Genomic DNA, 13,698 nt, shown 5'->3' on the forward strand with positions numbered 1-13,698 from the left:
AGCAATTATTTCATAGCCTTTTCTCCCACGAGTTCCCCACCTTATCCTCCCTGGATACATTCTTTTCACATTAGTGTCCTTGACACAAGGAAGAATTTTTACAGTCAGGCCATGATTTGGAAATAAAAAGAAGAACCCAAGAATTATTAAATCTGCCTATGATATCCTGAATCACCAAGCCTGGTGGATCCTGATGGGGAGCTCTCTTCATACCATTTGATTTTTCTCCCTGGTTTCTGGTCTGAAAAGGGCCCCGTTTGTACAGTGCTATTGCAAGACAAAGCTCTGAACTCCTGGTCTGACATGGCTCTGAGACTTTCAGAATTGGCGTAGCACTTTGGGGAGTTTTCAGAAAAACCATCCATTTCAGCTCATAAAGATGTGTCAGTCTTGCAGGTGTCTGGATGCAGGATTTGTATGGCTGCATAACTGCTTCCAAATGCTACCATTCAGGCCAATACAGTATGCTTTTCTATACACCCTCCGACTTAATATCATAGCAATATTAAGTCGGAGGCCCCAAAAATAAAAAATTAAAAAAATCTTCTGGAAAAAAAAAAAATCTGCACGCAGCCCACGGGTTGGAAACGGACGCTCATTTTGCCAGAGTCCGTTTCCGAACATTGACTGTCAGCGGGTTCAACAACCAACGCTAGTAAAATTAAGCGACGGATGTCAAACCCGCTGACAGCCGCCGCTTTGCCAATAAGGAGGCGCTAGGGACGCGCTAGTGACCCTAGCGCCTCCTTTTAGCGCGGGCCCTAATTCGAATACAAAATCGCGTTGGGAGAGTGGGTGCTCGCCTTGGATCACCGGCTCTCCTGCACAGTTTTACTGTATCGGCCTGGATGTAATTGGTTTTGGATGAACTCAACAGCAGTCTGCTAAATGATCAGGCATCAATCTAGAGCAAAATGAGTTTGGCGCACATCTCAAAGTTATTTCAGCCTCTTAAATACTGCATGGCTTGGCCTCTTTTGTTTTACAGAATCCTAACGCTCATCCAAGGCCCACCTCTCAGGATTTTAGCCGGATTCTGGGATATGCTGCAGTTGTCCATAGAAAATATTAGTATGAAATTTGATGAACTTCACCAGTTAAAGGCCAATAATTGGAAACAGATGGATCCTCTTGACAAGAAGGTAGACCAATGTAGATTTTGCATGGTTTATCAATTTCCAAATTTTTATTAATCTTGGTCAGACTAAACAGAAGTGCATGCAAAACTTACAAATATGAAATTAAGTTTATAATACTTGTATAGCACATTGCTTTCACTGTAATTACTTCCTGTTTGCAAAATAATCATGTCAGATATTATTTGTTTTATAATATTATACGTTCCAGTAATATGTTTTGTGGATCATTTAGTTAGACTGTGTTTCTGTTAATTAAATTGTAAGCGTAATCATATTAGATGACCAATTATTTTGGAAGATCCTCCTCTCATAATGATTTTGAATTGAAAATGAATCCCATATGCACCATTTTAAGGTATAAAGCAAGATTTCAATTTACTTGCACATTCTAGGAGGTGTTACCAAGCAAGCTAAGGAAGCACAGAAAACACCACTGAACCTGGTAATCACCTCACAAATACAGGAAAGGAACTTCTGTCATCCTTCAGATCTCAAAATAAACACTCACTAAGAGTTACAAAGCGTAACTATATTTGATTCTTTTTTGGGTGGAGGGAAATTCTAAGTTCACTTCTCAGGTAATGTTTTTCACAAATTGCCTTCAAGGTAATGTCTTGTGAACAGTGATGTGGTTTTTTTTTTTTTTTTTTCATTTTATGTTCTATTTTTGCCAGAAGCTCCTATCCACCCCTTATATATCAGTGAACTACTTTATTTTCCACCTTCCAGCACAAGGGTCGCTTTCATCTGATAAACAGCAGTGCAGCACCCTCCTCAGAGTAGGAGAAATGTGCGGCCCTCTCCATGGAACCCATTATTTCTACCCTGAGGAGAATTGATGGTAGACAAGTGCACATGAGCATTCATCTGTCACCTTTCCTACTCCTTGACAATCAAATATAACACATTCCTTCTACTCAACACCTACTTGGATAGTACAAGTATGCAAATCACTCATCAGTCCTTTTCTCTAGTTTAACAAATAAGCCATCTTCTTTTTTAAATAGATGAGATACTAGTTCATTAGAAGATCCCTGAAAGAAGGTCTAGTCATAAAGAAAAAAAGACTTCCTGGTCACATGCTCAGAGGTGCTGGTGGCAATTCAGTACTGGAGGGCATGACAGAGGGCAAGAGCGAGCAGTCCAGGGTGATGACACAAAAAAATGGTTATGATCTGGAAATATGGGTAAAGAGGAAAGCTGAGCGTAGAGAGAACGGGTGCACGATAGCTCCCAATCTTCCTGTCCAAGACCACCTTTCATGGTAGTGATGATGATGATGATGATCATGAAATTGCTCCCTCTTCCTCAGATATATTTATAGTAACAAATACTCTAAAAACTGGTGGTAAGCCGAAACCTTATTTTTGACCTGATAAAAAGTGGTCACTTAATAAGGGCAGCATTCCAGTAGATATATGATTCTTGGAGAAATTTAACTTTTGCAGATTTTGATACTTTTTTATTGAACGAACATGTAAACTGAACAAGAGCAAGAGCTTACGAGACCACATAAGTCAATTCCTTGGGATATCTACATATGCTTACTTATGTGTACCTTGGTAGTCCATATCTTGTCTGCAATCTGACAAGCTATCAGCTACCAACAAAGGGTCAAGAAAGGTTTGCAAACAAAGAAAGTCTACTATAGTGCATCATTAATTAAACTTTGTTATGGAATGATTACCAAGTTTGCCAATAGATATGTTTAAAATTGTTCAAATACTGCCCTTATTCCCTAATTTGTGTACACATACCTCCCTGTTCCACCTCACCTTTTCCTTTCTTCCACTGCTGTTTTAAAGAAAAAAGTAAAGCTCACAGCTGGAAGGACAGACATGTAACTTAATAAGAAATCTAAGTAATTTTGTTGTGCAAAAAGTGGTGATATACACTGCATCTTCTCTCTACCCATGTTTTTGCTCTATGAGTGTTTATTTTGTTCAATATTTGTTTTATCAGGAAGTTGGATATAAGAATGTGTTTTATTTGAGAGGCTTTGTGTTGTCATAAACCACATTTAAGTAATCTTGGGAGGTTTACAACTATTACAAGAATTCTTGAAATGTGGGTAAGGGTAATTTACATTTTATTTTATATGAATCTGTGGAATATACCTATTTAGGTCTTCTGGTTTTTTGGTTCTAAGGGCTGGAAAAATTGAGTATGTATAGGGCAGTATTTGGGGGTAAAGAAAGTCTGATATAAATAACCGATGTTGGGTATTTTTCAACAGAAATGATGCCTTGCTAGCACTACCAACTCAAACCCCCTATTTTATTATATCAAATATATTCAAAAGAAGTGGGCAGGCAAGAACGTAGGGCTTGGGCATAGCAGGGACAATTTACAAGCCCTTTTAGTTTTGAATCACTGGGTTTTGACATTTGATTCAATGAGCGTAATTTTAAACAAAGATCCAGAAGTCCTAAGTCTCTTTGGTGGGCCCCTGTACTCTGGCTTATGGTCCTAATCTCCCTGAAACCCGAATCCTAATATTGCTTCAGACACCTTGCTGTCATTCTAATAAACCATGAGTGACTAGAAGAGTACTCAGAGGAGCAGGAGAGAGAAAGTGGAAAAATAGGATCCAAAGTAGCAGGACACAATAGAAGACACTAGACCATGCATTAGAACTCTGAGATACTACCCAGACATCAGGCAAGATGACCTAACCCCCCCCCCCCCCCCATGACCCAAAAGCATCTGTTTACAAACTGCTTGGTTTGGACAGGAGATATGAGCTCAGATTGTCACCAAAACACTGACCATATGTCATGATGAACAAGGTGATCTCATTACTTCATTTTGCATTTACATATGTACTATGCAAACCTATGTATGGTGATAAATAGTTTGTCTCTTCATCATTTAACTTGGGTAACCAGCTATCAATTACTAGCAGCTGTGATTAGGCTTTAGCTTAAATGTTCAGCAGCAGGGCCATGCAGCACTGAAGAAGAGTAACATCTAACATCAGCTCTTAGTCCTTACATACATACAAGGATGGAGATGTGAGGAATCAATGTCATCAAGAAAAGAAGACCTATCTCTTACTGCTAGGTGGCTGGGCAGCTCCTGCCTCCATCCCACATCAATATGCCTGCAGGAAATCAGAGTAAAACTGTTTGCTAAATCTAACAACAGTTCATAAATTACATTGACTCTGAAAACCAATTATGCCCCCCCCCCCCCTCCATATAACTTAATCAAGTTCGAAAAATTAATTACTGCTTTTGCTTTGTTTCATGGAATGCCAAGAAGTCGCTAAGCATGTATTATGTTAGTTATGTTCCATTTAGACAGCACACTGATGTTCTGATGCAGTCATTATTCAGGGGCTACATCTCAGCCCACACATAATACTTAGGTCAGACAGGCCACAAATAAGTCTGTCCTCTGCTTTTGATCTCAAAGGTCACAGTGTAGTTCATGCATGCTGATATGTCTCAGCTGCAAAGAACACAGGGCAGGGGTTGCCAACTCTGGTTCTCAAGAGCCACAAACAGGCCTGATTTTCAGGATTTTCACAATGAATATGCATGAGATAGATTTGCATACAATAGAGGCAGTGCATGCAAATCTATCTCATGCATATTCATTGTAAATATGCTGAAAACCTGGCCTGTTTGTGGCTGTCGAGGACCAGAATTGGCCACCCCTGACATGGAGTGTCAGTCACTTTCAGAAAGTGTGGAAGGGGAGCAGGGGCTAGTAGGAAGAGCTATACTAAAAGTGTGTTAACTACTGCAATGCTGAGGAGATCTGGCAAAAGCAGCAGTGGAGAGAGATAGGAGACAGCAGGAGTAAATGAAAGGAAAGACAAGAGGCTGTGAAAAAGACAAAGTAAACTAAGGAATGCAAAGTAAGAATTACAATCTCAGCACAACTTTCGCAAAATGTATACACCCTTTGAGTACCCCTTTAAAGCCCCTCGCCCATGACCCTATTTTAATCTAGAATTGGATATGCTCACATGCAATAAATAAACACACAGAGGTCAATATTGAGCTGGGTGGTGTACAGCAAGTTACCTGGGTAAGCTAAGCCAGTAACTTAAGCCAAGATAGCCAGCAGGACATATTTCCTGCTGAATAATATACCCAGTTAAGTTTAAAGTTATCCAGATAACTTTATGCCTACTTTCTACCATGCCCAGCCTTACCTGAATAAACCTAGCCAGATCAAGCAGAATATCAGTGCTACCCAGCTAAGTTTAAGCCCTGCTCGCAGAACAGCCCCCACTGCTTTTTTTATCAGTATAAGTCATTGCCCGACTAAAACATATCCATTCAGCAGGGCGAGAAATTTAAAACTCTGGGTTTGTCTGACTAAGTCCAACTTAGCTGGACAAACCCCTTTGAATATGGACCTCAAAGTATTATGTTCTTGCATGCACAGGTTTTATTTGCCACACATGCGTGAAATCTTGGTTATTCCAGCAAGGCAGCCATACAGATTATTTAAAAAGCCCAAAATGAAAGGTGCATTTTAGTTCTATAACAGAACTGTTAGAGCTGGTTATTAACAGCAGCGCATCCAAAAATGATTTCATATTTCTTTAATAGAAAAACCTGGGTATTACTTTTATCAGATCTCTGGTTGGATGCTCTCTCTTATATCTGATATTTTCCAGCTGTTTATTTCATTTAAAAAATATTTCGACTAATATTACTCCTGAAATGTAAAAAATGCTTGTTACAAAGCGACCTGCTGAGAGTATCCCTAATCCCCCTGAGAGTGGCAGTGAAATGCTTCCTGGGCAAGGATGCGGGCCAGTGCTGACCCCTCACTTGAATGCTTGGAGCCAGGTGTTGAAATTGGCACAAACTGAGAACACCTGACTTTAACTATGGCCTTTTTTTTTGTGGCCAGAGGTTCACCTCACGCCCTAATCTTTTTATTAATCATACAGGGGTCCTATTTTCCAAATACTTTGTCTTAGTTTAAAAAAAAAAAAAGGGGGAATAAACTCTATTGCAAAAGTGCCTATACTATTTACAAGAGCATATACATCAATAAATATTTGCTTGCATATGTAAAGCTGAGGGCGTTTTAAGGTGCAAACAGCTACTCAGATTGGCTTACTCAGGACTTACCCTTTACACCTGCTCCAGCAGACAGATATTTCTTGCTGAATGGAGCCCTTGAGTGCTGGAGGTAACAATTCAGTTTCAATGAAGGCAAAGTTCTCATTGCACAAGATCTGTATACATGTAATGAACCTTCTGCTTTAATCAGGGGAGAAGGGTCCCTCCTCCAGTGCCAAAGAAGCCATCGAAAGGGCAGCCGCCACTGGTGCGGGACAGGTCTCTGGAAAGCACAGACAGACAGCGCCACGACGCCCGGAAACGGCTGATGACGGCCAAGCGCGCTGCTTCTATCCGCCAGAACTCAGCCACAGAGAGCGCGGATAGCATTGAAATCTACATCCCAGAAGCTCAGACCAGGCTATGAACCGCCCGCTGGATGGACTTGGGAAAGCTGCTCCATTAACTATCCCTCTAGGTCTCTGTTAAAAAAAAAAAACAAAAACAACAACAATAAAGTACTTGTATTCTTTAATGTTATACCTCTCTCTCTCGCTTTCTCTCCTCTTTCTTTCTTTTTCTTTCTTTCTTTCTTTTTCTTTCTTTCTTTTTCTGTGATCATTTTTGCAATGGTCATGATTATTTCCACTTCTTGTGGTGTAGTTGTTGATCTTCCAAGAGATGACCTATAAACTTGCTTCAGAATGTACTCATGTCTTCATGATACTTTTCGACATGTACTGGTGCCATTACTATGCTTCATGTGAGAAAGCGTGTATGCCCTTCTTTTAGTGTCACCATAAAATAAACTCTGAAACCATACAACACCTCTACAGTCAGTATATCATGCAGTTCATCCTCTCATTTTCAGGTGAGTCTAAAACTGTGGTAGATCTGAAAGAAAGCTAGATTTTGGAGGAAAGGTACTGCCGAGGGGTCCTTTGGAACTCTGCTGTCTTCCTAATTAAAGACGAAAGACTCTAGAGCTTAGATTTTTTTTTTTTTTTTTTAATCAAGCAGATAGCACACTTTATTCAGAATTTCAGTCACACCTGCTATTGCCCCCCACACCCTCCATCCCCTGCTAACTCAAAGGGGATTAACTATGAGCTGTGGTAATGGTGAGAGTTGAGAAGTGAAAGTCTTCAGGTGGTGGGAAGGACTGAAAGCATTCATCAGCTCCACAAACCCACTTCATTTATGGATAGATTTAATTATTTCTTTTCATCAGTCACTCTTTAGATGTTTTGATCAGCAGAAGATTGTACATTTGATCTTCCAAGAAATAATCTATTTTGAAAGGCAATAAAAAATAAAGAAAGGAAAGGAATTTTCATAATTTGAAAACCTATAAAAATGATCACAAGAATTAAGTTGGGTTTTATTTTTAGGTCTGTACTATATTGTCAGTTCCAATTGTACAGTAACTTGTGGGGTAATACTGGTAAAATCTTGATTTTGTTGATGTCTTTTATTACCCTAATAGGACTATTGGATTCCATGTACCTGTTAGTGAATTGTTATAAATGGTATCCATGACATCTTACAATGCTTGGTTTGGATTGATGCTCAGCTATGGATCAGACTGCTGTATGTCAGATTGCTCATTTCTGAGACTAACTTTCCCCCTTAATCCCCTATTTCACACAAAAAGACGTTGCATAGCCATGGCATTCCAGTAAGCCTATGTTTTCAATACAGGACTGAAGTGCAGAAGCCTTACCCTATAGTAGGAATGCCCAGCTCTGATACTTGAAGGGCTACAAATAGATCTGTGTCACAGGACGTGCCCACTGGCTATATTTATTTTAAATATATTTCCATAGATATGGTCCAGAACCAATTTAATTTGCATAGTTTGATTATCCTGAAAAACCCAGATTGCTTTTGCAGCCCTCAAGGACTAGAGTTGGCCATACCAGCCTACAGGTTTTGCCGCTGTTGGAATCAAAACAATACGCGTTATCTAAATCTTCAGCAGCCCATAACCCTTGCAGTCTGGCACATCCACCCCTGCACTCTTATTCAGGTGCAGGAACGAAGTGCTTTTGAAATAGCATGTCGACAAATATTATTGATTTCAACTTCTAGACCTACAATGAAATGAGATGCAGTATAATCTATCAGAAGCTGGTTTCCAGCTTTCTTTACCTGACATCTAACTTTCAAAATGTGATGACTCTTAATGTTTATGTCTAATTGACATCTTACATTTTTTAGAGATTATCATTAAAAATGCCTTTCTAAAATGTACATTAGTTTTCATGCTAGAGAACTATTTTATATAATATCATAGCCAGGTGCTAAATAGGAGAGGTCATTTAGGCTCTGGCGACAGATGTTTTCATTCGACATTCCAAAACCACTAGAGAATTTGCTACCTCTCCCTGCCATTAATATTGAAAATACTGTACATCTTTATAGATAGGGCACAAGCATTTACTGCTGTGGTTTACCAGATAAGGGCTAATAATTTATTATTTATCAGGCTTTCAACTGCAGTGATCCGAAATCCAATGCAGCCTGTAAAGATAGTTGTCAGGGTTGAAAACCAGAGTCTTCATTGGTTTCTTAAAGGACATAACACTATTCACATGATTTTTTTTAGAGGCACACAGTTTGGTTTGCAAAGCCAACTATAACCTGATATGGTTGTGTAAAGTATTATCAACTGCTTTGAACTCATATTATGTGCTATACAAAGCAACACCCAGGGGATTCCATATATACAGTACTACTGCAATTCATTTGTTTTCTACACTTAGAAAGTAGATTCAAAACTCTGGTTGGCCAGTGGCTACATACATTTTCTTGAAAGCTAGCATTATTTTTTTTTTTTTTTGCAGAAAGAGAATTACACCTTATTGTTTCAAATTGTAGAGAACAGTGAAGACTTGTATCTTGTACACAGTACTCATATTTGTATATCAGTATTTTTTGGTAGGTATTTTACATGTACCTAAACTTAGGTATATGCTTGTCATTTCATATAGATAAGGACTGAGGTCCACAGATGTAGCCTTTATTTGGCTTTTCAGAGCCGTTTGGGTTTCCAAATGGAATTAGAGAATGCACTGGAAAGAAAGAGTCCCCTAAACATTTTGGAGATCATTCTCAAAAGGACTTACGTGCGCAAAACTGGGTTTTATGCAGGCAAAATGGACTTTAAGTGCATACATGAGTGCCTATCTCCTATGAAAATTCACTCCACAGGGATGGATTGCCAAAATGTTTTAGGGTGAACTTTAAAAGCTCCACTTGTGCCAAAGCCGGGAGATGTGCGCAGAGGTTGGGCCAGCGCGCGCCATGCGGATTTAAAAATCCGCCCACGTATGCACATATCTCCCGGTACGCACATAAATAAGTTGAGGAAAAGGGGAGGGGTGTGGATGTGGTTTGGGTGGGGCATGGGCAGAACATGGGAGTTCAGGGACTTTAACATGAAATGTACACCTAAGCATTTACACGCACAGGTGCGCGCCGGGGTCCCCTGCCACGTAATTTTACTACTGCTATAGAGAGCGTGTAAGTAATAAAATTAAAAAAAAAAAAGGCTAGGCAGCGGGGTGTTAAGGGTTGGTGCTAACAGGGTAAAAGGGAGGTTATTTAACTAGGGGGATTAGAGAGTCCTATCCATTACCTGGACAAACTGGGAATGAACTGGGGAAACTGGTAATTGCGTCAGCACGTTTCCCTTCTAAAATTCCCCCCATGTATGCAGTAGAAGTGGCATTTGCGCACACATGTACACGTCCATATAAAACTGTGCGCACATATACATGCGTTCAGTCTATTTTAGACCCTGCACGCATAGGCATATGTATGTTATAATATGGACATGTATATGTGCGCTGCGTGGCTATTTCAAAGTTACCATCCCAATGCACATGAGTGGGCTTTTGAACATTGCTTAGCTATATACTACTTTTGGGGTAGATTTTCAAACGAGCGCGAACAGCCTACTTTTGTTTGCGCTCCAGGCGCAAACAAAAGTACGCTGGATTTTAGTAGATACGCGCATAGTCGCGCGTATCGGCTAAAATCCTGGATCGGCGCGCGCAAGGCTATCGATTTCGTATAGCCTGCGCGCGCCGAGCCGCGCAGCCTACCCCCGTTCCCTCCTAGGCCGCTCCGAAATCGGAGCGGCCTAGAAGGGAACTTTCCTTTGCCCTCCCCTCACCTTCCCCTCCCTTCCCCTACCTAACCCACCCGCCCGGCCCTGTCTAAACCCCGATCCTACCTTTGTCGGGGGATTTACGCCTCCCTCTGGGAGGCGTAAAACCCCGCGCGCGAGCGGGACCCCTGCGCGCCGGGCCGCGACCTGGGGGCGGGTACGGAGGGCGAGGCCACGCCCCCGGACCGCCCCGGGCCGTAGCCACGCCCCCGTACCCGCCCCCAAAACGCTGCCGACACGCCCCCGAAACGCCGCGACGACCGGGCCCGCCCCCCGACACGCCCCCGACACGCCCCCCTCCGAGAACCCCGGGACTTACGCGAGTCCCGGGGCTCTGCGCGCGCCGGGAGGCCTATGTAAAATAGGCTTCCCGGCGCGCAGGGCCCTGCTCGCGTAAATCCGCCCGGTTTTGGGCGGATTTAGGCGAGCAGGGCTCTGAAAATCTACCCCTTTATGCATGTAATGCCTTTGAAAATGACCTCCTTTGTGTAGTAAAGAGACTAATATGTGCAGCACGGGGACAACATTCTCAAATCTAGAGTAGAATCAATGCCCTCTTGGATGCCACCAATCAGTCATTTGGCTTGGTACAATTAAAGCTTGGATGCAACTTTTGTAACATTGTCCGTTCAGTGATGTTATGTAGCGCCCAAGGACAAAGAGATCAGTGTAATGGCAAAATACTTTATTCTCACAGTATGTGGGCCCGACTCTGGCCGAGTTTCGCTCTGTTCATAGAGCTGCCTCAGGGGCTACTATAATTAAAACATAAATATAAAAACATTTAAAGATGTTTAGACATCACAAATAATTATAAAAATATAAATAAATATGATACACACGTGGACACAAATAAAAAATATATATAAAAAAATAATAAAACCAGGATAGTACTTCAATTCCACACATAATACACAAATACATAGTGGGGCGGATTTTAAAAGGGTTACACGCGCATCGAGCCTATTTTACATAAGCCCGGTGACGTGCGCAAGCCTCGGGACGCATGTATGTCCCGGGGTTTTGTGAAAGGGGTGGGGCGGGGCAGGGTGAGACTGATGCTTCTGGCACAGTGGCCATGACAGGGGATCATGCGCCGGCAGCCAGCTGGGGCGCGCAAGTTACGCCTGCCAGAGGCAGGCGTAAATAACAAAATAAAGGTGGGGGGGATTTAGGTAGGGCTGGGGGGTGGGTTAGATAGGGGAAGGGAGGGGAAGGTGGGGAGGCGCATGTTATAAAATCCGTGGTCGGCGAGTGCAAGGGGGTGCACACTAGTGCACTTTGCACGTGCCGAGCCCTAGGGGAGCCCCAATGGCTTTCCCTGTTCCCTCCGAGGCCGCTCCGCATGTTATAAAATCCGGGGTCGGCACGCACAAGGGGGTGCACACATGTGCACCCCCTTGCGCGCGCCGAGCCCAAGGGGAGCCCCGATGGCTTTCCTCGTTCCCTCCAAGGCCACTCTGAAATCGGAGCGGCCTCAGAGGGCACTTTTTTTGGATCCCCCCCACCTTTCCCTCCCTTCCCCTAACCCACCCCCCCCCGGCCCTACCTAAATCCACCCCCCCCCTTACCTTGTTCGATGGAGTTACGTCTGCCTCTCGCAGGCGTAACTTGCGTGCGCTGGCTGGCCAGGTCCCGACACAGGCCGCTGTGTCGGGGCACTCGGCCACGCCCCCAGACTGCCCCGGACCGCAGACACGCCCCCGGACCACCCATTTTAGCAAGCCCCAGGACATACGTGCGTCCCGGAGCTTGCGTGCGCCACTGAGCCTATGCAAAATAGGCTCGGCGTGCGCAGGGGCAGATTTCCTCAGGTTACGCGCGAATGTTACGCGCATAGCCTTTGAAAATCTGCCCCATTATGTTTTGTGTATTATTTATGTGTTGAATTGAAGTACTATCCTGATTTTATTATTTTTTTATATATAGTTTTTATTTGTGTCAACGTATGTATCATATTTATTTATATTTTTATAATTTACATTATTTGTGATGTCTAAACATCTTTAAATGTTTTTATATGTATGTTTTAATTATAGTAGCCCCTGAGGCAGCTCTATGAACAGAGCGAAACTTGGACAGAGTCGGGCCCACATACTGTGAGAATAAAGTATTTTGCCCTTACATCGATCTCTTTGTTCTTGGTCGCTACATAACTTTATTGGATCGGCTTCCATTGTGTTTTTTGGGACCATTCAGCTATGTTGCCATAATTTGTAACAATGATACATATGTATGGGGTTTTTTTAAGTTTTAACTTACCCAGCTATAGGTAAATTGGAAAATGATTTTTGTTTAGATTTAGTACTGTTCTTTTGCTTTTGTTTTCCATGTGGTAGGGAAACAGAACATGTGTGTGTGCGGTGGGGGCGGTGGGGGCGGGGGAGATTTGTCTCTGATATAGCTACATTGAAGGTTGTTTAAAAAAAATAGGTATTTATTATATTTTTTGCAAACCTTTCCATATATTTCTCTTAACCCTTTTGTAAAGAATGATGAAAAGAAATGGATTAAAATTTTTAATATCTGAAAGGTGAAAAAAACTAATTTATTTGTAATATATTTGAATTTATTTTAGCAATGTTCCCTTCATCTTTGTGTGCATTATCACTTTAATTTTAAACCTTCTGTTTCAGTATTTACTGTTTTCTTTTAGAGATGGATTGTATATTTTAAAAAAAAACCCAACAACCACTTGAACATTAACCACTGGTATACCTGAACCCCAAAAATGTTATTTTCACAATGTTTGGATTTTAAAGAAGTCATTTGAAAACATTTTGATAAGAGCAGTGGAGAGCATTTTTATGGCTTTATGAATTTGGAGTTTCATATGATTATCTAGTTGTGTGTGGACAGAAAATAATGTAAATAAATTAATGTTTCCCATATTGTAAAAAAAAAAAAAAAAAAGAAAAAAAAGAAAATTAATAAAATAATTAATGCACTGCTTATAAGGGCTCTGGGCTTTCACTAGCACTTTCACAAGCACCCGAAAACACAAACACAACAGAGGAGAGCATCGTCTACCGAATGGCTGGCTAGAAAGTGCTGGACTCCTGAGCTTCCTGAGGAATCTACTCAGCAATGATTGGCTCCTTGGTGAACAGAGCTTCTCAAGAAATTGAGGTTAAATGAAAACAGCTTGCCTCTCCCATTTGAAATAGTTTTCCAAATCCCTAGTTGCACAGCTGAATCCTCAAATTGTTTGTGCAATCTAAATTCCATATCCATTTTCTAGGCTGAATCTCACCAAAGTTATGCAAATATGTAAAATCCTGGATATGAATTAGCTTTCTTCTGCAGTGCACATGGCACTCTGGACATAGGCATAGCAAATGGAATGTGATGTTTC

At 41.6% G+C, this 13,698-nt stretch overlaps 1 protein-coding gene across 1 annotated transcript in view; it reads left to right on the forward strand.

Moving 5' to 3' along the window:
- The window catches only part of DLGAP1 (DLG associated protein 1), a 437,388-nt gene extending 427,879 nt beyond the window's left edge, over positions 1-9,509 (forward strand). Inside the window, 3 exon segments of the mRNA XM_029591059.1 lie at positions 989-1,024; positions 1,026-1,142; positions 6,381-9,509. Coding sequence (XP_029446919.1) covers positions 989-1,024; positions 1,026-1,142; positions 6,381-6,596 — 369 coding nt within the window. The 3' untranslated portion in view covers positions 6,597-9,509.
- The last annotated feature ends 4,189 nt before the right edge of the window (positions 9,510-13,698 follow it).

The sequence above is a fragment of the Rhinatrema bivittatum genome, chromosome 2 (genome assembly GCF_901001135.1).
Source record: "Rhinatrema bivittatum chromosome 2, aRhiBiv1.1, whole genome shotgun sequence".
NCBI lineage: Eukaryota > Metazoa > Chordata > Amphibia > Gymnophiona > Rhinatrematidae > Rhinatrema > Rhinatrema bivittatum.